The sequence below is a fragment of the Eleutherodactylus coqui genome, chromosome 10 (assembly GCF_035609145.1).
Source record: "Eleutherodactylus coqui strain aEleCoq1 chromosome 10, aEleCoq1.hap1, whole genome shotgun sequence".
Classification (NCBI taxonomy): Eukaryota; Metazoa; Chordata; class Amphibia; order Anura; family Eleutherodactylidae; genus Eleutherodactylus; species Eleutherodactylus coqui.
In genome coordinates this window covers 133,667,432-133,692,957 of record NC_089846.1, presented here as the reverse complement: position 1 = coordinate 133,692,957, position 25,526 = coordinate 133,667,432, and the positions used below count along the sequence as shown (strand labels likewise).

Below are 25,526 nucleotides of genomic sequence, written 5' to 3'. Positions count from 1 at the left end.
AAGACGTAAATGGATGTATGTCCAAGTTGGATTTACACCTACTAACCAAATGTCCAGCCTGTAGGGCCGTAAGTCCAAATGGGTGGAGAAGACGCCACTTAAAGGTAATGTCCGGTGTTAGCAAAAAGGTCACCTTCTTACCAGATACATCACCACCCCTGTCCATAGACCGTCTGGGTTTACAGCTCATTCTGCGCTATGGCGGTCTATGTTCAGTTAAACAGCAAGAATACCGGATGTGGGGACCGTAAGAAGGATGAGACCACAAAACCAACCTTAAGATGTGATCATATTAAAGTAAATCCCACTAAAAGCATGACAATACAATTCCCAAATATATGTATATACGAGGTCCAGGACTACTGTATAGAAATAACATGTTTGTGATCACATTTATGGTTCTGCAGGTCATATTGTTAGATCTATGGCTGATTGCAAATCAGCCAAAGGGGATCTATATGAGATCTGCTCTTGAGAACTGAACTGAAATACAATATATATTGCAGAATGTAAGAATGTACTATGCATCGTAACTTCAGGAACCCTTCTGAGGCACCCTAAAAAAATCAACTGGCTCCGTATAATGTGACGATAAGAAATGCAAACAATTTCAATATGTGTCCAACATTTCATAAAAGGCATCTCAACCAATGTATCTGTAATGCAATAATATCAGCATAGACTTGGTAAATATCCTCTTTTTGTACTTCCCCATTATTTCACAAGGTGTAGAATGCCTCTCGGTGGGTTATTCATTTACTGATTTCATGCAATTTGCAAATCCTTTAGGAGGTGAAGTAGTTTTGTGACGGCTCACCTGTTCCCCAGCAGAGGTTTTGTGACGGCTCACCTGTTCTCCAGCAGAGGTTTTGTGACGGCTCACCTGTTCCCCAGCAGAGGTTTTGTGACGGCTCACCTGTTCCCCAGCAGAGGTTTTGTGACGGCTCACCTGTTCTTCAGCAGAGGTTTTGTGACGGCTCACCTGTTCTCCACCAGAGGTTTTGTGACGGCTCACCTGTTCTCCAGCAGAGGTTTTGTGACGGCTCACCTGTTCTCCAGCAGAGGTTTTGTGATGGCTCACCTGTTCTCCAGCAGAGGTTTTGTGACGGCTCACCTGTTCTCCAGCAGAGGTTTTGTGACGGCTCACCTGTTCTCCAGCAGAGGTTTTGTGACTGCTCACCTGTTCTTCAGCAGAGGTTTTACGTTTGAGGTGTAGAATCTCTTTCAGCCCCATGATGATAAGACTTCAAGGCTCTCTTGTCCGGCTCTCGGTACACCAACGGAGGTGTTGAGGTCTCAGTGATGTTCCTTGGGCTGTGCAGGTGCATTGTGGAGCGTCGATGTCTTAAGTAGCTGCCAGGGTTTATTCCCGTCACTAAGATGTGTAACTGGTAACTGGCACCTCCCTTGTTTGTCACTTATTACAGCAAGACCTGCACTGGTGCCACACAGCAGAGAGTGAAAGCTGATCTGTAGATTCAGTAATGACGATATAACATGATTCTCAGGTTTATGGAGAAGACGTTCTACAATCTCAAAAACATGAGATACTAAATAATAGCAGAACTGCTAATCCATGAGCAACAGACTGCATGTGTGTGATGGGGACTGTTAGATATCCTAAACATCTACTCTTAACCCTTTCCAATCCACTGTCTGACCTCTAAAGACATTATGATTTAAGGCTGTACAGCTCCGATGTTGGTAGAAATCCGTCGGGTTTCTCTTACTGTATATTACCAGCCTCTCTGCTGTCAGAGCCTATCCAATGTGTCAGCTCATGCAGTACTGGCTTTAGCCAGCAGATAGCGCTGTTGTATAACGGCAGAAAAAGAGTAAGCCCCCTAGGAAAACCAGGATACAAATTGGACTGGAAAGGGTTAAGGTCATTTTACATGGGCTGCTTACTGGGCCCAAGTACTCCTCCGAATACTCATTTGCCCAATAGTTGGGTTGTGTAAAGGGACCAACGATCAGCCAACAAATAAGGAAATGCTTGTTCTTTGGCTGATCAGCTCATTTATACAAGCATAAAAATGCTCACTGTTCGGCTTCACATCTTCCCATGTAGACAGGCAACTTATTCCGGCAACCGATTTCAGGGACCTATGATCTAAGCTCAGGGCAAGGACCTCCAAGGTAGTTTTCTCGAAAATACTACCTGTACCGCAAGCCACACCAGAAAGGCAGCAGGAGATTAGGGAGGTAAACAAGTGGCTCCAGAGTTGGTGTAGGAAGGAGGGCTTCGGGTTCCTAGAGAACTGGGCTGACTTTGCTGTTGGCTACAGGCTCTACAGTAGGAGCGGGCTGTATCTCAATGGGAAGGGTGCAGCTATGCTGGGGTAGAAAATGGCTATAAAGTTGGAGGTGTGTTTAAAATATGAACTGGGGGAGGGCAAAAAGAGTAATTGGGGGAAAGACAGTGTAGATAGTGACCTGGGACCAAGTATTGGGAATGGGGGTTAATTGGGAGGGTGGGGTTAGTACAGTTAGAACTGATAAAACAGCTAATAGGACCATAAGAAGCATAATGAATATAAAGAATACCAACAACCATATAAATTGTATGGCCATGAATGCAAGAAGTCTGATCAGTAAAGTCGGTGAGCTCGAAGCGAGAATGTCTGAGGAAAATTACAACATAGTGGGAATAACAGAAACATGGCTTGATGATGAGTGCGATTGGGTGGTGAATTTAGAGGGTACAATCTCTTCAGAAGAGACTGTGGAAACCAGAAAGGGGAAGGGGTATGTCTCTATGTTAAATCCTACTTAATGCCGAAGCTACGAGAAGATATAGGGGCAGGAGATGAACACATGGAATCTCTTTGGGTAGAAATACTGAGAGGAAAAAATAACAAAATTCTGATAAGAGTTTTCTATAGGCCACCAAAAATAAAAGAATAAACTGAAAACGTATTAATAAGACAAATAGAGGAAGTATCAAACCTCAATGAAGTAATTATAATGGGAGACTTTAATTATCCAGATATAATATAGGAAGACGAAACCTGCAGATCTCAGAAGGGTGATAACTTCTTGAGAACAATTAAAGATAACTGATTGGGCCACAGTCACTAGTGGGGGGGCCGCAGGGTTCAGTATTGGGCCCCATTCTGTTAAATATATTTATCAACGACCTGATAGAGGGGCTGCACAGTAAAATATCAATATTTGCAGATGGTACAAAATGATACAATATAATCAATGCAAAGGAGGACAATGTGCGGCTACAAACGAACCGAGATAAGCCGGGGGCTTGGGCAGAAAAATGGCAAATGAAGTTCAATGTTGATAAATGTAAGGTTCTGCACATGGGCAGGAGAAACGGATGTCACCAATATACACTTAATGAGGTACTGCTAGGGAAAAGTGATATGGAGAAAGACCTGGGGGTACTAGTGGACTGTTGACTTAACTGGAACAATCAATGCTAGTCAGCTGCTGGAAAAGCAAATAAAGTCTTGGGGTGCAGTAAAAGAGGTATAGGGGCGAAGGACAAGAACATTATCCTCCCACTATATAAGGCACTTGTCAGGCCTCACATGGAATACTGCGCACAGTTCTGGTCACCGGGGCTCAGGAAAGATGTTGCAGTACTTGAGGGGGTAACTAAATTAATAAACAGAATAGGCCAACTGGAATACCCGGAGAGGACAACAAAATTAGGATTATTTACCCTGGAAAAAAGACGGCTAAGGGCCGATCAAATAACTATGTATAAATACATGAGGGGACAATACAAGGATCTCTCCCAGGATCTGTTTATACCCAGGACTACGACGGTAACAAGAGGGCATCCATTATGTCTGGAGGAATGAAGGTTTTATCACCAATATAGAAGGGGGTTCTTTACTGTAAGAGCAGTGAGACTGTGGAACTCTCTGCCTGAGGAAGTGGTGATGGCAAAATCATTAGAGGAGTTTAAAGGGGACTAGATGTTCTTCTAAAGTGCTATTGTCAGGACTCAAAGCTACAACCTCTTATGTTCCAGTCGGCAGCTCTCTCCGCTAGGCTATCCAGGATTTGGACACTTTCTTGCTGAAACCCAGCCATGTTTTATGTTTCCTTGCTCCTGCTAAATCCTTTTCCTGTCCCCCTGCTCTGGCTCCACCCTGCTACTAATTAGTACTTCCTATATAAGCCTAGCCATGCCACTCTTTCAGTGCGTGATTATTGTGTTCCACAACCTCGATCAAGCTCCTCTTCCTCTGGCTCCTCTGCAAGCATACTGATACCTACTGTCGCTAACCTTTGGTTTCCATTGACTACACTTCCATCTCATCCATTTGTACTGCATACCGTGACTTCCCGATAATGACTCCCGACTATTCTGACTACTCTCCAGTGACCGGCTCGGCTACTACACCTGTGGCTCTAATACAGCATCTGTAAGATGCCACAGCTATGATATTACAGGAAATAGACATTAAATAACCATTGGGTTGTTGATCCGGGTTTTAGAGTCCGGTAGAAACTATCAAAACGTTGATCCAGGGATTATTCTGACTGCCATTAGGGAATAGGAAGGAATTTTTTCCCCCAAATGGGCTAATTGGCTTCTGCCTCATTTTTTTTCCGTCTTCCTTTGGATCAACAAGCTAGGGGTGGAAACAGGAATCCATCATGGAGTCTATTGAAAGACCAAGAGAAATGCATTTAAATGAAGGAATTAGCTCAGTCTATCAGCAGCTTCAACGATGGATTTTGTGTAGGCTGAAATCCATTGTTAAAAGAAAAGTGCACGACTGCCCGAATTACATGTAACCATTATCGCTCACCTTCAACCGTTTAAATGAATTTTGAGCAATAATCATTGCGTGTAAAAGGGCCTTTTAGATTAGATATCTTCAAACCTCTAATCTTAAAGAGAATGTGTCATCAGAAAATGATTTATTATATAAATCACATTTTTGTGTTAAACATGTCTTTTACAAATTTTTAAAAAAAATTTCAGTCACAGTTAGCGACGAGTGAGTATGCTCGGTAAGGTCAGTTACTCGAGCGAGCCTCACTCATCTCGAGTAACTGCTTGCTTCTCCTAGCGTGCTAGGGGGGGTGTGGTGGGGGGAGCAGGGGGGAGAGAGAGAGATCTCTCTCACTCTACCCCCCGCTCTCCCCCGCTGCCCCCCCGAGCATGAGATGCCCTCCCAATCTGATCAATTTGGAGCACTTTTACAAGGAGGAGTGGGCAAAGATTGCCAATTAAGATGTGCCATGCTGATAGACGCCGACCAGAAAAAGACTGCATGCTGTCATAAAGTCATAGGGTACATCAACGAAGTATTAGTTTTAGAGTGTGTATATTTATGCAAACACATTATTTTAGTTTTTTTTAATTTTCCACCCTTAAAAATTTTAGTTTGCTTTTCACTAAAATTGTACAGATAACGGGTCACGTTAAAGGTAGAAATAAGTCTAGAACAGTCTCCCATGCAAGTCAGTGGGTCCCTCTTGTCTATTGTGTGAATGGCCCATGAGGCTGCTGTAAAGCATATCCTCTACATGCTGTTAAAGGGGTTCTGACATGAATAATGTTTTTATGCTTTAACAGCCATTATTCCCTGGTCTGCCTAATGGACACAGGGAACCCATGATACATAATACTTACCTTGTCTTCAGTTGTTGTCATCAGGGGGGTCATCTCCCAGCAGGCTCTGTTCTTCCTCTTCTTCCTCCACGAGCCGTCCCGCTCAGGGATTGCGCGCATGCGCAGTGGAGAGGTGCCCTCTGACAGGAGTCAGGATGGGCCGAGTCTCCACTGCGCACGCGCAGAATCTCGGAGTTCAGCCAGGACGGATAGGCCGCCCACAGCAAGCACTGCTTGTGACGTGCTTGCTGTGGCGGTCCGTCCGTTCACCTCGGAAGTGGCTGACGGACGGAGCAGAGCAGGAAGCGCTCATTTTGACCGCTCCTGCTCTGCTTCTACAAGCCACAGAAGAAGATGCCGGCTGGAGGGGACATGCCTGGCGATCGGTCCTGGCCAGGCAAGAGGAGTAATTTTTTTTTTTTATGTCAGAACCCCTTTAAATGTAGCTCAGACAATATGGCTGTCCACATAGTCAAGTGCTTGTTAAGTTTTTGATTTACATGTCGGGTGATCGTTCATAGGAACCGGTTTACATTATTGTGGCCCGTAGATCCCTCTTTACATGAGGTGATGTGCCATCAACAAACAATATTTTCAATATGTGCAAAAGATGCAGTCAAAGAAAAATCATTTTTTTTGTCTGTCATTTAACACTGGGAAAGGATCGGGAAGGAACATTCGCACGGCTGGTCATCAACCAAACTGCCTTAAACCTATCAGTTCCTTTACAGTTCCAACAGATATTCATCCAACCATAGACTTTAGCACCATCAAATAATAACCTACCAACTGCAGCCAGAACATGCAGGAACATATGCTACTCAAGGCTGTAATGAGAGACATTGTGAACCGCTGGGAACGGCTGGCTACATATTTCAGTCCTTAAGCTAGTGGGAAAAAACAATGACATTATCCACATTGACCAGAATTTAAAGGGGTTACCAATATTTAGGAAAATATTGCTCCTGTCTTCCAAAAACACTGTCACGCCTGTCCACAGGTTGTCTGGGGTATCATTCACTCAAGTGCAGCTGAGCCGCAATACCTGATACAACTCTTGAACAGATGTGGGCAATGGTTCTGGAAGAAAGCAGCCATGTTCTCCATCCCTGGACAAACCCTTCCAGGCTCGCTATTTGGAGATCACATATTATAATACCTATAGATTTTTTTACTAATTAAAACCAGATGGAAAAACATTTTCCATTTTTCTAATTTGTTTTTGTTTGTGATTGATGATTTTTTTATTCTGCTGTCTGTACATGACTATGGGGGCGGCCATCTTTCCTGAGCTACATTAAGAGGATTTAGAGATGCTTTACAGCAGCCTCATGGGCTATTCAGACAATGGACAGGAGATGATCCATTGCCCAAGTGCTCCGATGTACAGCGGAGTGGGGATGAATTGTATGTGCAGTTTAAGAGTATAGAGTAGGACGTTGTTTACATTGTAGAGTCAGATTGAGGGGGTAGGTGTGCAACCCTTGGTACTTACCTTTCCTACCCCCAACAAAGCAGAGAAGATTTAATGTATAAACGTTGCACTCAAGTGCAGAGATGTGAGTAAAATCCACTTTTTTTCGCAAAAATTGCGATTTATATAGGGTTTCTTCCACAATGGACATTTATCACCTGTAGAGATGAGCGAACGTACTCGTTTAGGGCGATTTCGCAATCGAGCACCACTTTTTTCGAGTAACTGACTACTCGGGCGAAAAGATTCGGGGGGCGCCGGGGGTGAGCGGGGGGTTGCAGAGGGGAGTGGGGGGGGGGAGAGAGAGAGCTCCCCCCTGTTCCCCACTGCTACCCCCCGCTCCACCACGCCGCCCCCCCGAATCTTTTCGCCCGAGTAGTCAGTTACTCGAAAAAAGCAGTGCTCGATTGCGAAATCGCCCTAAACGAGTGCGTTCGCTCATCTCTACAGGTGATAAATGTCCATTGTGGAAGAAACCCTATATAAATCGCAATTTTACGTTCGCTCATCTCTAATCACCTGTCCACAGGATAGATGATTAATGTCTAATTGCTGCTATCGTGCATTGAGCAGGAATGATGTCTCAGGACCCCCACTCTGGTGATCAGTGTGGGCCGCAGCGTTAGGTGTGCCAGCCATCAGTAATGCATCATCTATCCTGTGGGCAGGAGGTAAATGTACATCATGAGGATGTAAATAATTAAATCTTGTTATAGGTGACTTCCAGTCTTGCTTAATATACAGTAATCCTATTAAATCAGTGAGCTAATAATACATACAATGAGGATACAACTGCAAACAGTCCTACGGGTGCGCTTCTCGCCATCTGTGCCAATGTCTTGTGCAATCATTCTTTTACTCTTCAAAAGGGAACCGTATAAGTTTTTGTAGGCATTCAATCACTGTGACCCTCCCAAAGTACCCTGGCATTCTCAGACATGTCAACTCACCCGGTTCTACAGGGGGTCACCCTATTTTCAGCCTTCGTCACTCAGTCATGCTGTAGCAGGACCAGCCTTTGGGGTGCGCGACCAGTGCCCACTGCCTTCTGGCTCGTAGGTCCACTGCTGCCGGACGTCCCTCTGCTTTGACCGTTCCCCTTTGTAAGTCATGCGGCCAATGTACTGAAGTTGACATGAGACGCAAGTGATCTAATACACTACAAAAGGACTGTTACCATTAAAATATTGTTTAATATCAAATAAATTGGCAGTGACACACAACATCAATGTTTTTGAGAGCTGCAGAATCGAACACCCACATTTGGAATGTCCCATATAATTGCCCCAGGATGCATGAGTCAGGTGGCCAATGGACCAATATGGCCAGAAAACATGTGGGATAATAATTGACCCAAAGTTGGGTCCGTCTTTGCTACATTCTTATGACCATTATGGGGAACAGGATCAATATGTAAGACAGCTGTATCTTTATTCTGCCATATTTCCTGAAATTCGCAACAAAATACAGAGGAAAATACGACGGCCGGAGGACTGGGTTGTTTTACAGATGGAAGCAAATGTAAGAGATCAGATCGATCCGCGTTGTCTACAATGCATTAGGCTCCGTTTAACATCCACGATGGAGATTTACATTCTTTCAAACAATGAATAGTTTTATGAATCTCACTATTTAACTGGCAAGTGATAGAACAATTACGTTTTACATAAAGCAACTCCCCTACTGGAACACTCTTGATAGTGTGAGTGGGTGACATGATGAAGCATTCAACGGTACTGGTGTACCTTGACGCCACCGGAAGCTAGAGGTTTGACAGGGCTTGCATGTAGGAACGCCCCTGTCACACCCCCAGCTCCCAATAGGCTGAAGGAAATAAGGTCCTAGCAGTGTGTGTATTGCTTGTGTAGCTGTCCAGGAGGGTTAGAGTCAGCATTCCTTTACCTATTAGGCTTACATATGTAAGCCTAATAGAAAAAGCCCTCACCCTAACCCTCCAGAGCACGCACAAAAGTAATAGACCCTGTGCTCCCTCAGTGCTCTGTGCCAGCACTTTGTTGCAGCGGCTGTTGTGGCTGTTGGTTCATTTTGGCCCGCCAATTGCCCGGGTGACACACTCTGCGCTGTCCCTCTTCCGCCAGTGCTGCTCAGTGTTGGAGCTGTCCTCCTGCTGTGGAAAATTGAACAGAACGGCGCTCCCAGCCTTGCGCACTGCTCCGCCACCTCTGCTGGCCCCCCCAGCCTCAGCGATGTCCTCAGGCGCCTCTGCCAGCGCCGCCGCTCCCAGCCTCTGAACTACACTAACCGCTCTCCTCCGGCGTCGCCGATCCCAGCCTTATATAGGCATTGGCAGCTGTCGTCCAGCGCCGCCTCTCCCATCCTCTGAACGGCACTGTCCGCTGCCCTCCGGTGCCGCAGCTCCCAGCATCATCGCCATACCCTACCGTGTCAGAACACACGCCCCCAGCGAACCAGAAGCGGGGGGCGTGAAAATGTTCTTTGACAGCTGTATTATGTCACCACCCCTTACGTCCGGTGGCGACATAATACTCCAGTACCGTATGCAACACCATGTTGCCTGCAAGTTGTTTCGGTATGTAAGTGTATATATCTGGTGATAATTAGGGTCAGCGCTCAACTGTAAATCTAGAGAAGAGATAGAGAATGCATGGAAAGAAAAGGAAAATTTTAATCCAAATGAATACAGCTCATCTATGTAGCAACTGCAATAAAGGGGTTGTTATTGCAAAAAAAGGTAGTATTGTTCCCACCAAGCCATAAAAATTGTTTTTTTTGCTCCTACATTGGATCCAGTACACTGAAGAAAAAACCTGCCATTGCGGATGAAACAATTGTGAGAGAAAAGATAGCAAGCTGATTGTCCAAGAAAATTTTTTCAAGCCGCAGGTATAGTTGTTATATACCTCCAAAAACCTCTCCAACAGCAGTTTGGCCAAATAATGAGGAATAACCTGAGAGTTCCCATCAGATGTTATCCACACATAACTGGGCTGCGAGAAAAAACACTAATTGTTTCAAAAGATCTTTAGAATCTTGAATGTAACCAGGAATATTGGGGACAAGAGGTTGTAAGAGATCGTCCACCCATGTACACAGGGTCTCATTGAGAGGACCAATGCCTGCAACAAATGGACAAAGGGGAGGTGAGAAAACAGGTGGATTTAAGGTAGTGAATGGAAAATTGACATGATAGGATGTTGTACTTTAATGCTACTTGCCTGTTTGGGTGTGAAAACACACAAGCTACAACCCTCAACCACCAAAGTAAGGACAATTTTTTGGGGAACTGAAAAGTCGGGTCAGACTGCAGTTCACAATAACTGGACTGTCAGATAACATATCCAGATTTTTCTGTTTGTAGAGACCGGAATCAAGAATAATGATAGACCCCCTTGGTCAGCCTCATGGATCACAATATCAGGGACAGCTTTCAACTGTTTGATAGCCAGGAATTCCTTTTGGGTCAAAATATTGCCAGAATGTCTCAATATCTCTTTAGAATGGAGATTATTCAAAGCACGTTCTACTAACTCCTGAAATTGATCAAGAAGAGCCGAACACAATGAGTAAAGAGCGCTATGGGGAACCCAAAATGCTTGGGATTTGGAAGCCAAGTTGGGCAAACTCTCAGACTGCAAGTGATGGAGATCTGACAATACCTAGAGATATCCTGAGAAGAGAACACGCCCGACCCCACAGCCTGCTCCAAAAAACTATCGGCATCTGAAGGAATTTCCTCTGCATTGGCATTAAAAAATGTTTTTTGACTGTAAGATTCCTAGCAAAACGGTGACCATCAAATAAAATGAATTGCATGAAAAGTAAAATATTTATGTCACGGTACAGAAATTGTATTCTAACACAACAAATATGTCAATTTCATTTTATTCTTTGTTTACTATAAAACCCAATAAAAATTATTGGGAAGAGAAAAAAAAAGAAAAAAATGACAACTTGGAGTAAAGGACGATCCACGAGACAAAAAAGAAACTTTTTGAGGCCTCAGTCACACGGGCGTTTTTTTGCGCGATTTGCGGATCGCATAATGGATGCACATCCGCAAATCGCATGACCGGGGCCGACGATTCGCTGAAAAATCTGCACCTAGCAGCGTTTTCAGCTGTGGCAGGGGAGAACGATGTTCGCCCATTGAATTCAATGGAGCTGGCAATACAGCTGGCTCCATTGAAAGCAATGGGCTGCTGGCAAGCGCTGGATGAGTTTTCGGAGAAGGGCTTTAAATATAAGCCCTTACCTGGAAATCATCCTGCAAATGTGTAGAAAAAAAAAAAAGGATACTCACCTTTTTCCTGCAGCCGGAGTTCAGCCGCGACTGGCCGGCAGTTCTCCTGAACTGCTTTGTAGTATTCAGCAGGCGGGGATTTAAAATCCCCGCCTGCTGAATGGGCTGCTTCTGATTGGTCACAGCCCTCACCAATCAGAGGCAGCTCTCACTCACCCATTCATGAATTCATGAATGGGTGAGTGAGTGCTGCCTCTGATTGGCTGAACGCAGGGACCAATCAGAGGCAGCTCTTAGCTGTCATTCAATAGCAGTCATACCTCCATAAACGATTGCCTGTTTATTGTGAATGAAGGAGGGTGGACTGGAACGATCCGCGTCCCCCTCAAGCCTCCATTCATTGAGTGATACTTGTTCCTGTGTTAAAGCACAAGAACGATTATGGCTGGGGCAACTGTTGTGTGCTCTGCACCTGACAGGTCGTCCCGTTTGAAAGGGCCCTAAGAGTCCCGAGGAACGCACTCCTCTGCAAACCTTCCAGATTAAAGAATTCCTGGAGGTGTTAATGATAGATTGGTCAGTCAGTAGTCACCAATACTGCTTAACAATGACAGACTATTTCTCAAAGTTTGCTGAAGTGACTCCTACTAGAGACCCAACAGCTGAATCAGCTGCCCATGCAATCTGTCAAGACTTCCTGAAAGTTTATGGGTGCCCCAAACAAATGTACTCAGACCAGGAGAAGGTTAAGGAAGAGATGCACAAGTTATAAGGCACCAAATAGTGTGGATCTTGACTTGGCTTTTGATGTGGATCTGCACCAACATTCGCAGCACAATATATTGTACGGCTTTTGGCACGGTTCCGCAGGAAAATATGCAACATGTAAAGGCACCCTTAATAAGGCATTGAGATGCATTAATAAAGTTATCTGAAAGAAGAAACTATCTTTGTTGTCAATACCAACCAATCACAACTCAGCTTTCATTTTCAAGAGCACTATAAGAAATGAAAGCTGCGCTGTGATTGGTTGATATGAGCAACAAAGACCTTTTTTTCAGACAGTTTAATAAACCTTCCCCTGTGTCTATTTACTGTTTATGGCATAACTTTATAACAGTTAATCACATCTAATAATTAGGGAAACAGGCCATAGCTTCTTATAAAACATAACACCTCAATGGGATCCAGAATGCCCCTACTTGCTCTTACAGTGCCATAATTATGTGCAGCCATACAGTGTCCCCCATTACAGCACCTTTGTTAACCATTAGGATACAGAGAAGTATATGAAAGGCATGGCGGACTCATGTGGCCCCCAGGCTGTAGCTTGTGCAACGCTGATCTAAAGCAATGAGATGCGATCCGAATGGACTGAGGAAGTTCCTGAACCCGTACTACGGTATTCACTGCTATCTGGGATGGGGGTGCACCCATTTGGGGCACCCCTGTGAAGTAAGTTCTTTTGCTTCTAAACTACTAATTATTATACAGGCAATTGAGTGGAGCGCTGGGTTTTTCAGGTTGTTATACCACTATTGCATCTCTTTTCTGACATATAACTGTTATATGCCCGCCTACCCTTCTGACGCTCTCCAGAGTGGATGACTTGAAGACCAGTGTGTGCCTAATCTGTTTTGCCCACTTGGATTGCGGACATACCGGAGCACCCTAACCCAAGGGTGTCCCCGGTATGTCAGGGGGAGTAGACACCGACTTTTTTTCTCACTTCAGTTTATTCACTCCACCCATATCTTGGGGTGCTGCCTTACCTATTCTGAGCTTGATCTGGAGTAATATGACATCTGTCCAGGTTTTAAGTGTGGCTTTACATGAGACAACTATTGTCTGAATAGTCACGATAGAGCAAATGGAAGCAACAGTCTTACTTGTATAAACATGGCCGCCAACCGGCTGACGAGTGAGAATACATTCACTAATTGCTTCATTTCAGCTCACCTAAAACTAGTCCCTGGTTGATTATCATCTGCTGTAATCAGGTAATGGTTGTCTTTCAATGGTAAGCCAATAACTTTGCAGGGAGGTGTGCGCTTGTCTTGTGTATGCCTCCAATTAAACACTGATTGGCTCCGGCCTTTTTTTTGAATATTTTGCCTCCCATTTAGCGCTAATTGGTTACCAAACACACATCATTTCAACTGGTTCGTAAACCGGTGATTAACCACAGTGTTCACTCGAAGACCGCTCTTATGTATGTTTGTGTGTTCAGTAGACTTTGGCAACAAATGAGTGGGTGGGGGAAGACTTGAAGTTTCAAAATACCTGCCTGCCAAAGAACCTCACACCCCTGCCAATAAACGATGCTTCGGCTTGTGTACTTGCTCCCAACAATTTGTTCAGCGTTCACGAAACTAAACAAGCGCGTAAAAGCATGCAAACAGCCGTCCGTACTTGTTGGCAACTATCAGATGATGCTTTGCCTGTGTAGAGCCACCCTAACATTTAAAGTGACCCTCCAGTGCCAGATAAACCAAGATGTCTGCGCCACTACACTGACTACCTGATCCATACTGTGCATCGGTAATCTAAGACACTACACTCTGCTCTAATAGGCCAATACCAATCACGTGAGCAGCACTGGCCAATCAGAGCACAGTGTAATGACTACTGATTCATTACCAATGCACACCATTGATAAGGTAGTCAGAGAAGAGGTGCATCCATGTTGCTTTGCCTGAGATCACATTGAGGTCACTTTAATTTCAGGCTTTCAGTGAATCATAACAAGTAGTAATTAGATTTCCCCACAACCCCCCAGAAGATGCTTGTCTGTGAGCAGCTTCTTCAAAAAGGGACACAATATGCCATATTGTGCCACCTATTGGTAAAAAGACTCGGTGCAACAACTTTACATTTACTTCAAAGCTCTCCCAGTTCTTGCTCAGCAGTAATCATCATCGGATGGTGGATTGTATAACTGCAATGCATCAGAGATCCCACGCCAATTTACTCAACTACCCTGTTTCCCTGAAAATAAGACACAACCTGAAAATAAGACATAGCATGATTTTCCAGAATTTTTGAGGATGCAAAATGATTTTTCAGGCTTTTTGAGGATGCTTGAAATATAAGCCCTACTCCAAAATTAAGCCCTGCTAACAGTTAATTAAAAAAGTGAATTTAAAATAGTGTCCATGCAGCTATACATGTAAAAAAGTTAAACCTTTTTGAACAAAAATTAATATAAGACACTGTCTTATTTTCGGGAAAACACGGTAGGAAATAACAAATAAATGAGGATGCTCGGTTATCGATCCAAGCTAGTGAGCTGCAGTATACCTCTACAGCACCATTACATCCACGGCCTGTTACCCCTAAGGGTTCTTTTCATACATGCTGTTTTGATGGATATTTTTTAAGATGTTTTGCTGCCATCAATTTCTAAATGAGGTAATTAAAAAAAAAAATGAAAATGGAACGAGATCTCCTTCCACCTTCTGATGTGTTCTATACTCTACTGTGAATACAATATGGTTATATGAGATTTCCAAATCTTTGCATTCTTTGTTTCTTAACATTGACTTCCATTTTACAGTGTCCCGACTTTTTTGGAATTGGGGTTGAACGTTGTCTCATTTATTTGACATTTCCTGTAATCAGTTCAGTTTATTATATACAAAATTAAATAGGTGTCCGGTACATGTTGTGCGCTTCAATAAGGACCTTCCCGGTTCATCCACATGTTCTCTGCGTGTGAGCCTCACAAATAGGCAATATTATCGTATCCGGTCATGGAGGTCACTGTCGGTATCTCTGTAACATTCTTTGGTTCGGTGTTGTCGGTCATATGTTTGTAACGGTCTCCACGATGTTGGGCCAGTGCCGGCCCCCAGTTGTCCTCTGGTCTGCAGGTCTTAGAAGAGATCATATTTAAGTGATAGAATGAGGATTACAACAAGTTTAAGAATTGATGTACATAGAATAAAGAGGTCCAACAACAAGATTAAAACGGCCCCGGTTATGATTTTGACAACCTTGATTTCTAAAAGCAGTTATCCCACCAAAATCATTTCTCATCCTTCCATTGGATACTTACTAGCAAAATGTTTCCTCGTGCACGGATAACTTTTATTATGGCCATAATTGGAACCCATATAACGCAGAATATGCTCATACACCAGCCCAGAGCCGTCGCCCAGGTAGGATACTGGATAGTACCATATGATGGGGATTTAAAGGTAATCAATGACCACAACAGGATGGCCTGCAAGACATGGAAGAACATTCAGCGCTCCAAATGACAACTAGTGGCAGGCACCAATAAAAGAAATATGGCCCACATACCAAGACACCGAAAATGAAAAGGAAGTGTACAAAGAGGCCGTGAAGTACTTGCAAATATCAAAAGATACAAAATCCTGTATCAATGTACCAGAAAAATATTTAACCCTTTCCAATCCACTGTCTGACGTCTAAAGACATTATGATTTAAGGCTGTACAGCTCCGATGTTGGAAAACGCCCGTTGGGGTTCTCTTACTGTATATTGCCAGCCTCTCTGCTGTCAGAGCCTATCCAACGTGTCACCTCATGCAGTACTGGCTTTAGCCAGCAGATAGCGCCGTTGTATAAAGGCAGAAAAAGAGTAAGCCCCCTAGGAAAACCAGGATACAAATTAAATTGGAAAGGGTTAAACCACTAAAAAGAAGTACTGAGTGCCTGTGAAGAAGTAGATTGTTTTTTCTTTATTTAACATAGGTGTTATGTTTGTAACAAGAACTCATCGAGGTGAACAAGAACTCAGTTTAGAGTTCGAAACGCCTTCTCTGTATCCTGATTTTATGGCACTTATTTATTAAAGCAGGACACGTTCTTCCTAAAGTCAATCAAGTTTTTTTTTCTATGGATTGCTTATGTTTGTAACCTTTTTGTAGCGCACGAGTTCCCCTGCTTAGACAAAACTTCAGTGTGAATGGGTGTGAATACTTTTGTTCCCTTGCTTTCTCATTCGACTGGCCACCTAATGCTCTGTCTAAAGAGAAAAAAAAAACAAAACATGGACCTCCTGCCCCGTTTCATTTTCTTATCGGCTTGAGAAAGACCGTAAAAGGTCGAATCGTTGCCTGTTTTAAAAGGATGAAACAATAAAGTTCTTGTTCTTAAATACTTTGGAAGCACCTGTTGTGCTGCTACCTCTCCTGTACATATTTAACCCTTTGCAATCCAATTTCGGATTCAGGGTTTCCTAGGGGGCTTTCTCTTTCTGCCATTATACAATGGCACCATCTGCTAGCTAGAGCCAGTACTGTGGTATGGGACATGCTGGAGAGGCCCCCCAACAACAGAGCGCCAGTAATATACAGTAAGAATACCCTGCCGGATGTCTTCCGACATTGGAGCTGTACAGCCTTCAATCAAAATGTCTTCAGACGTCAGACAGTGGATTGCAAAGGGTTAATGCTCTGTCTCAGTTGTGCACAACTCCAGTCCTCAATGGCCCCAACAGGGCATGTTTTCAGGATATCCTTTAGTAAGAACACCCGTGGTAATGTCTGAGGCACTGACAATAATTACATCACCTGTGCAACACTGAGGAAATCCTGGAGACATGACCTGTTGGGGCTCCTTGAGGACTGGAAGTATGTACTCCTGCTCTATCTGTTCCTTTCCTTTTGGTTTTGTCATCTGGGATGAATATATTATATTGATTTCAATGGGCAATTGACTTTATTATTATGCACCAAAATAAGAGAGGCTTAACAGCCTTCCCCATATAACTGTGCATATAGAGATAAGTGCCATCACTAATAGTTCCACCCACTGCAATTTACCCCATAAGACACCATTACCTTGTATTAGTAGTGGTCTTAAATATTAATCTTAGAGTTTTCTTTCTAAAATCTGTAATCTACCTGTTTATTTAGCCATTGATGCTGTGACGCAGTCTACAAGCCCATGATTGACACAACTGTCAGCCACCCATACCCTAATAATTGTACTGGAAACACCACACTTGTGGAGGACGTGTAATGCCCAGAACATTTGCTTACAGAGGTTGTCTGTGTATAAAAAAGACTTTTACACAGCAGTCCATGGTATAAAATAGCAAAAGAAAAGATACTCACCTCTCTTCTTCCCTAGAAAGTGTGTACTGCCTCGCACACTGATCCCCTTCTCTGCCAACAGTAGAAGTCAGGTGACCAATGCAGCCAATCAGAGGCTGTAATGTAACAGTTCAGAACCCCTGACATCATATCACCTAGGATGTAAATGCTGATGCCAGTGTAGTACCCCAGTGTTGGGGTCCCACAGCACTGTTACAGCCACGTTATGTAAATAAAATATGGTCAATAATGTGTTAAACTTGTGTGTTCATACAAGCAAACGCCGCATGACTCAGGCAAATGTACTCTAACCTGCTCTTATACCTGCCAATCACCCCTAGCTAGTATAGGGATTTGGATAGTTAACTTTCCCCTAGCCTAGGACTCGTCGAGTAGGAAGGTATAAAAGTTAGAGAGTGGGTGGGGTTAGTGAGTCTAGTCCAGGGAGGCCTGAGATAGAGAACAGGGAGGATCAAGGAGACCCCCTTTACCGAGTCCTCAGAGAAAGCCAGTGTGGTGGGAAGCTGAAACATCAAAGTGTGAGTACCAAAGCCAAATTATGCTTGTTGGACAGAGAGTCAACAGAGGAGATGGCTAGAGAAAGAGAGACGTTCAGTCAGAAGAAACAGTCAGCTCTTTATTATCCAGCCAGAGAAGTAAAGCTGGAGTGTCAGGCCAGGAGATCAAGAAAGTAGAAAAATAACCTTCACCTCCCAAGTCTACTCAAAGTGTTTTACTAATGTCAAGTTGCCTTAAACCATTCCAAGTAAATGTAATTCTAGTGTGTAACTGCAGCCAAGACAATAACCCTTTATTGACAGAGGGAGAAAGAGTTCAAGTGTTTTACAAACAAAGGCTGCTTCCTGGAATTCCTTCCAACCATCTACATCATCTGTACTGAGTTACACGCTCCAGAGGCCAGGACTACTACCCCCATTTTTTTTTAGTTCTCCAAATTTTTGTATTTATTATTTTGCTTGGAACGGTTCCCTACCCGTACACGAGCTGGCGTCACGACAAAACAACATCTTCCCCTACCCGACTCCGCAGGTAGCAGGTTATGAGAACTGCCTGATTTAACCACTGTGCACAGCCATGCCAGGCCACGTTTAGCCGCCTTGCCAGGAGGAGCTGCAGAGCCACTGTGACTGCCATCTCAATTCCCCCAGAGAATATAACAGTGTGGCTATCTCAATAGCGTCTATACTAACACTTAAAAGGATACAATTTCCAGACCACATCAACTAAGCATGCCCAAACAAATAATGATAGCAGATACCACTGTCTCAGATAGCACTGTCTTAACCCTTTCCAATCCACTGTCTGACCTTTGAAGACATTATGATTTAGGGCTGTACAGCTCCGACGTTGAAGGATGTCCGTCGGGGTTCTCTTACTGTATATTGCCAGCCTCTCTGCTGTTGGAGTCTATCCAACGTGTCACCTCATGCAGTACTGGCTTTAGCCAGCAGATAGCGCCGTTGTATAATGGCAGAAAAAGAGTAAGCCCCCTAGGAAAACCAGGATACAAATTGGATTGGAAAGGGTTAACAGAGTTATATTCTATGGGCTAAATAAGCCACATGAAAAATGATTTAAGATGTATTTAAGTAGAGGTGAACGCATCCTCCGCTCTCAGATGGTTCCAGAATCAGAAAAAAGGAGCCAGAGTGCAGCAAACGACAGCTATAAAACAAGATGTTATAAACGTCATATAATGCTATAATAGTCTATTTAGAAATTGTATATCAAATCAATCCATGTATTAGAAATTCATATCAGCCAGAGAGATTATATAAATGGAGACAATGGAAAGACCAGTAGGGCTCATGGATTTCAACCTAAATATCCATTTAGATTCTTCTCGTCTCAAACTAAGATCCAAATTACCACCTCAGGGTCCCAACTGAATCTGACTGAGGCCTATGAATCTCAGGCGATCAAGATCACCACCATGGATTCTATTAATATGGCGAGCCGCTGATGTATCTTTTTAAGTCCGAATGGTGCTAAGATGTCCCGAGATTCTTTTCCTCATTTCTTGAATGGCTTTTCCAATGTAAATTTTCGGGCAACTACAGTAGGCAATGGAGATAATGGCCGTGCTATGACAGTTTATGGGCTGATTAATATGGTATCTCTTGCCATCAATAGGGTTAACAAACATGTTGGTCAAATCAACATGAGGGCAAAAGATACACTGTCCACAAGGCGAACATCTACTCTCGGAATTGCATTGTATGTCATTGGTGTCAGAATACTCAGACATGAAATTGCTCTTTACCAATAGATCGTGAAAGCTCGCGCCCCTTCTGAATGTAATCCTAGGGTGTTCAGGTAATATGTCCTTCAAATGGGGATCAGTGAGTAATATAGGCCAGAATTTATGCAGAATTTTGGTACTCTGCGTGGTGTATCCATCAAATGTACCAATTAGAGATGAGCGAGCGTACTCGGTAAGGACAGATACTTGAGCGAGTATCGTCCTTTTCGAGTACCTGCCTGCTCGCCCACAAAGATTTGCGTGCCAATGGATCTCTCTCTCTCTCTCTCCTGCTCACTCCCGCAACACAGCGTTCACCCCCGCCGCCACAAGAATCTTTGCGGGCGAGCAGGCAGGTACTCGAAAAGGACGATACTCGCTCAAGTATCTGTCCTTACCGAGTACGCTCGCTCATCTCTATTGCCAATACATCTAATTTGCTTCGATTCCATCTGTATATTTGTAGTAGGTCTCAAAAATCTATCTCTGTCATCCCAGCAGGCTAGCTTATATGCTCTCTTCAAAATTTGAGTAGCCTATCCTCTAGCTTTAACCGTTTCCAATCCACTGTCTGACGTCTAAAGACGTTATGATTTAAGGCTGTACAGCTCCGATGTTGGAAGACGTCCGTTGGGGTTCTCTTACTGTATATTGCCAGCCTCTCTGCTATCGGAGCCTATCCAACGTGTCACCTCATGCAGTACTGGCTTTAGCCAGCAGATAGCGCCATTGTATAATAGCAGAAAAAGAGTAAACCCCCTAGGAAAACCAGGATACAAATTGGATTGGAAAGGGTTAAATTTAGCATATAGAGAATCACATTCAGCTTGGAATGAAACCGTGTCCGAGCAGTTTCTCCTAGCTCTCAGGTATTTGCCAATCAGTATTCCTTTCATCAAAGCGGAAGGATGGTGGCTCTGCCATGCCAAAAATCTATTCGCTGAAATCGGTTCCCGATATATTTTTGTATGAATACTCTCATCATGTTCAAGTCTGATAGTAAGATCGAGGAAATTAACACAACAATCTCCAATATCATTGGTGAACTTCATGCCGATCAAGTTGTTGTTTAATCCCTCCAGAAAGGAAATTAGATGGATATTGTCAATATAACGACCCCAAAAGGGAATATGTTTGTCAACGTTCTCCATATCATCTGAAAAAATATGTTGGAGGGCAGTTAGTCAATTAGTCAGTCAGACAGAGAGAGTGCATGGAGTAGAAGCAGAGCAGAGTGTGAAGAGATATATATGTTCCCACTCCACTGATGCAGCGTACGGCACCTGAAAACTGCAGGATCATTGCCAGTCCTAAAAAGAGCCTCAACCTATCTTTGTGCGTGGAGACCAACAGGAGTAAAGCATAGCTAGACTGAAGCCATAGTGGACCCCAAGGGTTGGATCAGGTACAAGCGTGATTGTAAGGAGTCATAGACCAGCAATCGTGCAAAAGAGAAGCAGGAGTCTCCCAGATTATGTCACGCTGATTAGGCTGTCGACATTTATATACCAAAGAGCTCCCTGGGCTTGTACAGAGATACAAATGTGGATTCTACAAGTACTGTGATTTGTGGTAAAGATTGGCTGTAATCTGTTACTAAATGGTCAGGAAACTTCTAGTTAATTGTCTTCACAAGTTTCTGGACTCTTCCTTGTCTGTCCTGAACACCTCAATAAACTAAAGCACTACCTGCCGGGGTGTCTGAATGCTGCGGGAAACTGCGGTCACGGACAAGGACCACTAGAGCCACCATTACTTATTTGTAGAATATCCAGGGGGGATTCAGAGTACAAAGCTGCCCCTCACTCTGGCATACTACAAGTTGGCGTCACAAACTACAGCCACTGTTACTTTCATTTGTAGCATAGCTGGTTGGACTCATAGTCCATTGCCACCGTTATATTACCCTAGCTGATTCTCCATTCCTCGTGCTCACTACAGTTCTACAGAGATTAACTTTTATCAGCTCTCGACAGAATAGGTGATGAAAGTCTGGTTGATGGGGCCTCACTGCTGAGATGTCCCATGTTCCCCTCTTCTGCCGGTGCAGGCTAGGTGCCCCCACTGACAGTGATGGCAGATTGAATGGAATGGTGGCTTAGCATGCATGCACACTGCTCCATTAATTTTAATGGGGTGACAGAAATAGCCCAGTACAAGTATCTCTAGCAGTCCTATTGAAAATTAATGGACGCAGAACCCCCGTTATTGCGAGTTGTGAGACCTCCACCGATCAGACTGTTATCAGCTATCCTGTAAATAGGTGATAAATGTTAGTCCTCGGACAACCCCCTTACATTATATAGAAGAATATAGTCCTAGTCCCGGTAGGATATGGCAGATGGGAATGGTCCAAGATGTCCTGGATGGAAACTATTCAGGAAAACTAGTACTTACCGTTAGTAACACCGGCGAAATAAATATCCAGCAACTTCTCCACCACAACCAGAAGCTCCAGTGCTTTTTACCAATCATCATTTCAATGTCCTTGATGAATCGATTAGCACCTATAGTATGAAATGATAGATAGATCGATATGAGAGAGATAGACAGGGGCATAACTATAGAGGATGCAGGGAATGCGGTTGCACCCGGGCCCAAGAGCCTTAGGGGGCCCATAAGGCCTCTCTTCTCCATATAGGGAGCCCAGTACTATGAATAAAGCATTATAGTTGGGAGCCCTGTTACAGGTTTTGTTAACAGTTCATTTGTAGAAGTCATATAATATTAGGTATATTGTATATAGAAAATCTATGGGGCTTACTGGTGTAAGCACTAGTGGCCATCGGATGGCGATGTAAAACTATCATTCCACTATGCGTCTTTCCTCCGCTCAATATACACTTTAGGATTTTGAATAGCTTTGAACCCTAAGGCTAACTTTACACGGGCGAGTGTGATATCGGACCGTGAATCCCACCCACATATTGCGCTCGCCATCCATGTGAAATCCCTGTGAATGTAAGGCATTCTCAGGGCAAAACAGCCTCTGATCACTTTGGGGATGATGGAATCCCCTGGTGGGGCTCTCACAACTGCAACAGGGGTTCGCGGAGTTTTCACATTGCTTTCAATGGGGCCGAAGCTGCTGCCGTCGGCCCCATTGAAAACAATGGATGCTGCAATGCGAGATCATGCAGCCAGATCGAACATCGCGGTGCCATGCAGGAATATATCGCTCCTGTGCATGACCCCATTCAGAAGAACGGGGTCCATATTTGCGCAAGATTTGTGTGTCTTGCAATGAACAAATCTTGCGCGATTTTGATGCCCATGAGGAGCCTTTCTCAGACCTGTCTCATTTTTACAGAATTTAGCAGGAGTTTTTAACATTTGCTAAAAACGCTGTTCTAAACCTCGATTCATTTCAATGGGGCTTCTCAGACGAGTGACGAGCGGTGGGTGCGGGGGGGGGGGGGTGACGTCAGAAGCTTTTGCATTGTTACTGCACAAAATATGCAGTAAAACCCCGAGCCAACACTCACAAAAACACTAAAAAACTCTGCTCTACACTCAGCTGTGTTGGAAAACGCTTTTGTGCGCGCGGCCTCCGGGCGCCTTCACGCGGCACGTACCTGCTGCAGTCTATCCACAGCAGAAAACCCACATTAAATCCACAGGGGTTACATTTGCAGTGAAATGGTGCGAAATGCTGATGATTTGAAACTTTGTATTTCAAGGGTTGAAATCTGCAGCAGCAATCAGCAGCATAATAAGACGGGCTGTAAATTAAGAATCTACACCATTTTTTAAATAAAAAAAATTCTGATTGGTTGTGAAATTTTCACACCATGTGAAGGAGATTTTAGAAAACTTGTACTGAAAATGATGTAGAGTTTTCACCACGATTCCCGCAGTAGAAGTCCTCAGTATTTGCGCCATGTGTGAAGGTGGCCTTCAGAGGCGTAACTTGAAGCTCCCGGGCCCCAATGCAAAACCAGTAACAGGGCCCCCAACTATAATGCTTTATTCATAGTACTGGGCTCCCTATATGGAGAAGAGAGGCCTTATGGTCCCCCTAAGGCTCCTGGGCCCGGGTGCAACCACATCCCCTGCATCCCCTATAGTTACGCCACTGGTGGCCTTAGTTTCTCCCAGTTTCCATTGTATTGGGGCTCCTCTCAGGACTATCATATCCAAGTTGACAAACTTTTCAAGAGTATTTTCATGAATAAATATGGTTTTAGAACGGCTGAGAAATACATCAAACTTTCTTCCCATTTTTATATTGACGTCTATCATGCCAAGTGCCAGCTACAGTAATATCAAGGATTTAAGTGAAGAAATGTACTTCCTAAAGCACTGGGAAGCACAATGTGCCGCATGCTTCAGCATCCTCAGACACGGGAGCAGACAGAACAAGCTGTTCTGATGACAAAGTGATTGAAACAAACTTAGTCAGTGACTGTGACCCGCCAGTATAAACTGTCTGTTAAATAAGAAGTAATACAACTTGCCTTGAAACAACAGCGGTAATTTATAAAGGATGGTGCGAGGTAAAGCAATTATCTATAGCAACTAGAGATGAGCGAACGTACTCGTTTAGGGCGATTTCGCAATCGAGCACGGCTTTTTTCGAGTAACTGACTACTCGGGCGAAAAGATTCGGGAGGCGCCAGGGGGCGGCGGGCGAGGGGTAGCAGTGGGGAACAGGAGGGAGCTCTCTCCCCCCCCCCCCCCCCGACTCCCCTCTGCAACCCCCCGCTCACCCCCGGCGCCCCCAGGATCTTTTCGCCCGATTACTCAGCTACTCGAAAAAAGCGGTGCTCAATTGCTAAATCGCCCTAAACGAGTACGTTCGCTCATCTCTAATAGCAACCCAACTGCAAATTATTCTGATTTTCTAAAGAGAGCTGGAGAGCAACTGCTGCACCTGAACTAGTTTTAATAAATCTCCCCCATTGTCTAGCATACAAGAATAAGTCCCCATTAGTTCTATCCAGTCCTGCCACTTCTCTCCAACTCCAAAAAACAAATGTCACTTATGCAGAACTTGAAGATCTTGTGCCCAAATGAAAGTATCATCATCCTCCACTTCGTTACATGTACCATTTATAAGCCTTCTTACGTGGTAGCGGCCTTTGGTGTGGAACAACGTGGTATATAGTAAGAACAACACATATTGCCAATGGCTGAACATGGAATATGAAGACCTTACCATAGATCCAGCATATGCCGATTAGCTCAAGCACCGCAGCAAAGAGAAGGGCCCATCCACCACAGAAGTAATCAATCAGGTTTACCCAATAAATTCCGGCCTGCAGGGAAAAAACTAAATATATTTTATACTGCATACTGTACAAGACCCTTGAAGACTCATTACACCCATCATGTGTACAATGCAATGTCTGGCGGATTTGGTGGGACCTCCCACAAGGCTGTACTTAGAGTTCATTCTGCCCCAGGCACTTTTAGCGCTCATGTTTCCTATTGGTGAGTCAAGTTAAAGTTGCAACCCATATACTTTAGACATATATGGGGCCAATACTTGTTAGCAGATAGTCATCACTCCCAATTTTCCAATAAAATGGGTTTTCATTAAGAAGAAGGAATGAAACTGCTGCCAGAGACCTCTGGCAGTGGCTTATCTCCTGTAGGAACATACATATGGCAACAAAGCAAAGATTACTGTATGCATATTATAAAAGAACCAAGATTACTACATAAATATGGTAACAGAACTTGGCTCACTGCATAGATACGGTACCAGACCTAATCTTATTACATAGATGCAATAATAGAACCAAGTTTACAACATAGATAAGGTACCGGAACCAAGCTTATTATATAGATGCAATATCAGAGCCAAGATTACCTTTATCTCTGTACATTTGAAAACATGATGCAAATCGCATCTAAGGGCGGTTTCAGACAAACGAGGTTTTCCCCCATTATGTGGCCATAATTAGCACG

At 43.9% G+C, this 25,526-nt stretch overlaps 2 protein-coding genes across 4 annotated transcripts in view; both read right to left on the bottom strand.

Annotated features, from left to right (window-relative positions):
- Window positions 1-1,421, bottom strand: part of LOC136579840 (sodium- and chloride-dependent neutral and basic amino acid transporter B(0+)-like) — a 40,355-nt gene extending 38,934 nt beyond the window's left edge. Inside the window, exon 1 of the mRNA XM_066579894.1 lies at window positions 1,181-1,421. Coding sequence (XP_066435991.1) covers window positions 1,181-1,234 — 54 coding nt within the window. The 5' untranslated portion in view covers window positions 1,235-1,421. The remainder of the gene's footprint in view (window positions 1-1,180) is intronic.
- Window positions 1,422-14,002: 12,581 nt separating this feature from the next.
- Window positions 14,003-25,526, bottom strand: part of LOC136580935 (sodium- and chloride-dependent neutral and basic amino acid transporter B(0+)-like) — a 38,376-nt gene continuing 26,852 nt past the window's right edge. For all 3 annotated transcript variants that reach the window (XM_066581873.1, XM_066581874.1, XM_066581872.1), the window contains 4 exons: window positions 24,772-24,871; window positions 22,011-22,120; window positions 15,344-15,511; window positions 14,003-15,160 (listed from right to left, as the gene is read on the bottom strand). In XM_066581873.1, coding sequence (XP_066437970.1) covers window positions 15,008-15,160; window positions 15,344-15,511; window positions 22,011-22,120; window positions 24,772-24,871 — 531 coding nt within the window. In that variant the 3' untranslated portion in view covers window positions 14,003-15,007. The remainder of the gene's footprint in view (window positions 15,161-15,343; window positions 15,512-22,010; window positions 22,121-24,771; window positions 24,872-25,526) is intronic.